The following is a 6,056-nucleotide window of genomic DNA, read 5'->3' as shown; positions in this document are numbered from 1 at the left end:
CTCCTCCTTGCATAAAGGTGGAGGTAGCGGTCCTGCTGCTGGGTTGTTGCTCTCCTACGGCCTCCTCCACGTCTCCTGATGTACTGGCCTGTCTCCTGGTAGCGCCTCCATGCTCTGGACACTACGCTGACAGACACAGCAAACCTCTTTTGCCACAGCTCGCATTGATGAGCTGCACTACCTGAGCCACTTGTGTGGGTTGTAGACTCCGTCTCATGCTACCACTAGAGTGAAAGCACCGCCAGCATTCAAAAGTGCCCAAAGCATCAGCCAGGAAGCATCAGAACTGAGATGTGGCCTGTGGTCCCCACCTGCTGAATCACTCCTTTATTGGGGATGTCTTGCTAATTGCCTATAATTTCCACCTGTTGTCTATTCCATTTGCACAACAGCACGTGAAATGTATTGTCAATCAGTGTTACTTCTTAAGTGGACAGTTTGATTTCACAGAAGTGTGATTGACTTGGAGTTACATTGTGTTGTTTAAGTGTTCCCTTTATTTTTTTGAGCAGTGTATATAAAAGAGATACAACCATCCCAGCTCTGCAGATTTTCCTGCGAAGAGAGAGAATCATTAGATCACTAAAAACATATATTTTTTAAAATATTCGATGAGGGCTGTATCCAATGAGGATGCTATGCTACTAGCATACATGTATGAATATGCATAGCCATCTTGTGACAACTCCGATATAAAATGTTTTATGTCAAAGTTCCAGGGATGTCATGCGTCCTTACTTGTGTCCTACACTCTTTAACAACTTAAGCATTACGAAAGTTCTATTTGATCAAATAAATCTCACATCGCAAATAATTAATACATTTTTGTTGTTGACCAAATTCGACACTAATTGACCTCCATACAAAAACTCCTTGCTTCCTTTACGTCTCTGGTACGACTGAGCGAGTGTGGATCCGGCTATACAAGAAACGTGTGACATAAATACTTAACCATATTCAAGAATGATGGCACGCACTGGCTTGTTAAAACGAGTACACCAAAGGTTGGCCATTGATTGGCTCACCTACGTTCTGTTTCAAAATTTGATTGGTTTGATTGTGAACCCCTAAGAAATATGTCCATTCCATTGGTAGGCTGGAGTTTTCTTCTTGCGTTTCTTCCCACTGTCAAATCTGCTAGCGGGCTGCTCTGGAACGTCTTGCTGTGGCTCATTGTTCTGGGATTGGTATTTAAACGTGTTACAAAGAATGAGAAGAGTTACTCTTTTTGTGAACGGGACGTCCAAAAATGGCAAGGTGCGTACAGTTAGCTTAGCTATTGGGCTAACGATAGCTAACTGTATGGTAAGAATGTCTATGTAATGTAACGTTAATGCGGCCCTAAGCTTCGATGCAACTAAGCGAGTTTGTAACAGCCAAATGTCCCAACAAACTCGCTTAGTTGCATCGAAGCTACGCGGCCCATATAATTTGTGTAGATAGTTAATCTGAGGTTGTTCGGCATTGGGAACACGAACAAACGTAGCTATCGACTAACTAATTTCCTAGCTAGCTATCTGGCTACATAACCGGTAGACTTAGCAATATGACATCATTCAAAATGGGGCCATTTCCTTCTAAGTGTTTTCAAACAACATTTAAACCTGCCACACACCATTGCCTCGTCACAATATTGGTATGTTTCAAGGGAGGGGGACATTTGGAAGAACTGGTGCCAGTCTTGGAAGATTTTAACTTTGTTGTTGACATCTGTATATAAGCAGTCGTCCAGCTGTGTATCGTCATGTTATATTGCTGAGTCTACCTTTTTAGTTTGCTAGCAAGATAGAATGGGTTTGCCCAAATAAGTATGTTTTGTGACAATAACTCTGTTTTCCTTCATTAGGTTGTAGCTGTGTATGGGACCTTGGCCGACCTGTTATCTGTAGCAAGCAATAAATTGGGAATCAAAGCCTGTAATTTATACAATGGAAAAGGTGGTCTTATAGATGACATAGCGCTCATCAGGTAGTGCACATTTCCTTCAACACTTTGTAGCTTAATGTCTTTGGAATGTCCTTACTCCAGCCAATATTACATATTCATTTCTCTACTATTCCTTTATAGGGATGATGATGTTTTGTATGTCTCAGAGGGAGACCCCTTTGTTGGTGGGTTTGTCCTCTAATTCTTTCCTAGTCTTTTCAAACCATTTGGTTCTGAAGAATGTGGTGAGTTATCCCTCTGAATAATGTTATCTTAGACCCACAGAATGATGTCAGGACTACAGAAGGCCTGCCTAGGGCACACACAGATTGGCTGACCCTTAATATTGGGGGGCGTCTCTTCACCACCACACGGTAAGCAATGGAGGAGTGGTTTCAATGGTCTATGAATATCAAAAGTCACATAGGAATATCTCTGTTAATATTATTGCCATCTACTTTCTTTGGTCACTTTTTTTCCTCACAAACTATGGTTATTTTTACAGCAGTACCTTGGTCAGCAAGGAGCCAGAGAGCATGCTTGCTCACATGTTCCGGGAGAAGGGTAAACAATGAAGTTTGTCACCTCTAACACTGCTGACCTTATACATGAGACCTTTTCTGCTGGGATTTACCCATAATTATAGGCTCTTTGCTCTGCAGATGTATGGGGTAACAAGCAGGATGAACGGGGTGCTTACCTGATTGACCGCAGCCCAGAATACTTTGAGCCTATTCTTAATTACCTGCGACATGGCCAGCTCATTATCAATGAAGGTATCAATTTACTTGGTAAGTATGGCATTTACAGGTGACACTTTCTTTATCTTTACGATAAAGCTCACAGATGAATGATATCACTTCAGTTGTGCATGTTGACTACAGCATGCAATCTCGACAACATATTTGCTCTGATTAGTAAATCTAATCTGTTTTCCAGGGGTTTTGGAAGAGGCTCGATTCTTTGGAATTGAGCAGCTGGCTGATCAGTTGGAAGTAGCAATAAAGGTGACTAACTCATGGCCTTATGGATGACAAGCAAGCTCCATATATCAAATGATTCATTTAATTTTGTCACAGCATATTGATCCATGTCACCACATGCTTTTCTCCAGAATAACCAGCCACCTGAGGACCACTCTCCCATCTCTCGTAAGGAGTTTGTTCGGTTTCTGCTGGCTACACCCACCAAATCAGAGCTCCGCTGTCAGGTAAAACCACATTTTCCACAAGGACAATGCACTGCTGAACATTCGATGCAGTGTACCTAAAATGTGACCATGACAAATAATACCTCTCTCCATCCAAAAGGGACTTAATTTCAGTGGTGCTGATCTCTCTCGCCTCGACTTGCGCTACATCAACTTCAAGATGGCCAACCTGAGTCGCTGTAACCTGACACATGCCAACCTATGCTGTTCAAACCTGGAGCGGGCTGACCTCTCTGGGGCCAACCTCGATGTAAACCCATTAGCTCCTTCATTAGCTTATGAAACCTACCTGTTACAGCGTGTTAACATTTGAAAAGTTAACAGTATTTTGAGGGGACTAATTTTGTTTCTCTGTTTTAGGGTGCTAACTTGCAGGGTGTAAAAATGCTCTGTTCAAATGCTGAGGGGGCGTCTCTCAAAGGATGTAATTTTGAAGACCCATCTGGTCTAAAGGCCAACTTGGAGGGTGAACTTTAATTTATTTGTATTATAAGAAGAATGAGAAATATGGAACTGGTAACACTTGTATAACCTCTTGTGTTGAATGTCTAATGTATGTCTTATTAGGTGCCAATCTAAAAGGTGTTGACATGGAGGGAAGTCAGATGACTGGAATTAATCTGCGTGTGGCCACTCTAAAAAATGCTAAACTGAAGAATTGTAACCTACGGGGTGCCACTTTGGCAGGAACTGATCTTGAGGTAAGAAGAAGGTATTTAAGTGGATTAAACTTGAGGCTAAATGATCAAGTAAATCTGAAACAAATGGAATCAGACAGCTCTTATAATAATTGTTAAAGTTTTTTCAGATACCATAAAGTAGCATCCATCTTAAGTACAGTATTACAGTTTTATTACTGTGACATCTAAGGTTATTGCAAAGAGTACTGACTGGGTAGTACCAAGAATACTGACAGTTTTTTGTTTTACTCATCACAGAATTGTGATCTGTCTGGCTGTGACCTACAAGAGGCCAACTTGAGAGGGTCCAATGTGAAGGGGGCCATTTTTGAAGAGATGCTGACTGCATTGCACATGTCTCAAAGTGTCAGATGACTCCCCTGCACATCCCACCTGGATTCAGGCTGGTTAATCTCATGAATGCCTGGCAACGATGTTATTATACCAGCAAATCCTACCCACCCCTACTATCAAGCTTCCTGGACCCTTATGCAATACATGCATTTTATGCACATCCTTGGCATCCCACATCCCTTCCACCTGATATACTAGCTTTAAATCTCTTGCACTAGAGCACATCCAGGGTTATCCGTTTCTGTTATGTAGTGGAATATTTTAAATGTCTGACTGTCTTTCCTTATTTTATTTCCCAAAACCAAAATATTGAATGTTCTTTATGTATGTTTACTATTATATCTGGATTCAATCCTAACTTATTTTTATGATTTCTCAATGTGTATTTTCTTGATTATTTAATGTCTGTAAATCAAAGATTATCAAACTATAATTGCATGAAAGGGCCTCAATCAAGGCTGTGGTAAAGCATAAATGGGAGATGACATTGTACAGTCACATTCTTATCAATGTACTTAGTGCCAGATATGCTTTATGATTAGGATGTTTATTTTCTAAGTCAAAGCCATACCGTAGCATGGTGAAAATGGCAAATAAGTTGCTGTTATTGCACCACACAATTATGCTGTGGAATTCATTTTTCATAGACTGGGTGTTGAACTGTATTCAACAGAATTTCAAGTATGCAATGTACTTTTTTCCCCCCCTTTCCTTGCTGCCTGTCGTTTTTTGGTGTTCTCTGTGAATCTACCTCCTTATTTTCTACCCCTGTCTGATATCTAGTTGCATGCATTTCACTGTCGTTTTTGGCTGTTGTATGAACTTCATATCCAAATATGATAAGTTATCAAAGTGAATGTGTGTTTTAATTGTTACTGTCATGTTCAAGCTTGTGTCACACTTAGTTGTATAACACTCCACTCAAGGAGACAACAACCAATGAACAGGGCATCTCATTCAGTCATGTCTTGAAATTTTGCTTTGCAAAAATGTCTAAATAGTATGTTTTGGTCAATAACTTCAGTTGTCTTCACTCATAGGACACCAAGTTAAATGTGATTGTAACAATGTATTTCAAATCTAGTGCTTCCAAAACGTTATTAGGATAGCAATAACATTTTATCACTGCTGGACTGTGATTTTCACAATCTCACATCAGTTCACATCAAGATGGCATTTTCTCTGGCTGAGGCTGAAAGATTTTGAGATGCAATATTCCCTCTATACTCTATTTCACTGTCAATAGGTACTCATCTGTCATGATAATGAAGGCAATCAAAGAATATTGCACCTTGAGTGTGGCGATCCTCATTATCAGAACATTGAAAGAACAATGGTTATTTTGATAACATTGTATTCAAGAAATATTGGATGAAAGTTAGTTCTTTAAATAGGTGTGTTTCTTCTTTCCCTGTCTATAATTATTGCACTCAACCACAAAATGTAATTCAATAAATTACTATTATTATTTTTAAACTATCTGTGTAATTAATTACTTGTGCAAATTAAATAATGGTATATTTTCACTAACTTTCCAAAATAAGTCTATGCCCTGTGCCTAATTAATTGTTGCTGCTGTAAAAGTGCACAATCATGCCCAAGTATTTTAGGCTTTTAAAATTACCTTTGGGATCCTGAAGTGGAGATACTTTGTGCTGCTCTGCAACATATTTTTGAGTGGATCCTTTATTCTTTAATTGTACTTTTTTTGTGACCTCTGATGTGATGGGACTAAGGAGCCAATAAAACCTCAGACACATTAACTGCTCAGATAAAGGTTGACTATTTGTCAAATAGAAGACAAACGTCCTGTTGTTGCTGCTGCTCTTGGTGGTGGAACTACTGTCACAGGGTTGCTGTCAGCTTTGGTCCTATGACATGAGCCC

At 39.8% G+C, this 6,056-nt stretch overlaps 1 protein-coding gene across 1 annotated transcript; it reads left to right on the top strand.

The window, feature by feature from the left end:
* Window positions 1-915: 915 nt before the first annotated feature.
* LOC124033321 (BTB/POZ domain-containing protein KCTD9) lies at window positions 916-5,646 on the top strand. The gene is made up of 12 exons (XM_046345317.1): window positions 916-1,257; window positions 1,847-1,968; window positions 2,068-2,111; window positions 2,204-2,300; window positions 2,432-2,490; window positions 2,589-2,717; window positions 2,866-2,933; window positions 3,041-3,136; window positions 3,237-3,386; window positions 3,497-3,602; window positions 3,704-3,837; window positions 4,075-5,646. The coding sequence occupies exons 1-12, from the start codon at window positions 1,210-1,212 to the stop codon at window positions 4,189-4,191; spliced, it is 1,170 nt and encodes a 389-aa protein (XP_046201273.1). The 5' UTR covers window positions 916-1,209; the 3' UTR covers window positions 4,192-5,646.
* The last annotated feature ends 410 nt before the right edge of the window (window positions 5,647-6,056 follow it).

This window comes from Oncorhynchus gorbuscha, linkage group LG04 (genome assembly GCF_021184085.1).
Source record: "Oncorhynchus gorbuscha isolate QuinsamMale2020 ecotype Even-year linkage group LG04, OgorEven_v1.0, whole genome shotgun sequence".
NCBI lineage: Eukaryota > Metazoa > Chordata > Actinopteri > Salmoniformes > Salmonidae > Oncorhynchus > Oncorhynchus gorbuscha.
This window is presented reverse-complemented; position numbering and strand designations above follow the sequence as displayed.

Bases quoted from the DNA above. Each gene is read 5' to 3' on its own strand.
- LOC124033321 (XM_046345317.1), top strand. From the start codon at position 1,210: ATGAGAAGAGTTACTCTTTTTGTGAACGGGACGTCCAAAAATGGCAAG. The intron at 2,301-2,431 runs GTAAGCAATGGA...TTATTTTTACAG, and splicing joins CGTCTCTTCACCACCACACG to CAGTACCTTGGTCAGCAAGG. The intron at 3,137-3,236 runs GTAAAACCACAT...TCCATCCAAAAG, and splicing joins AATCAGAGCTCCGCTGTCAG to GGACTTAATTTCAGTGGTGC.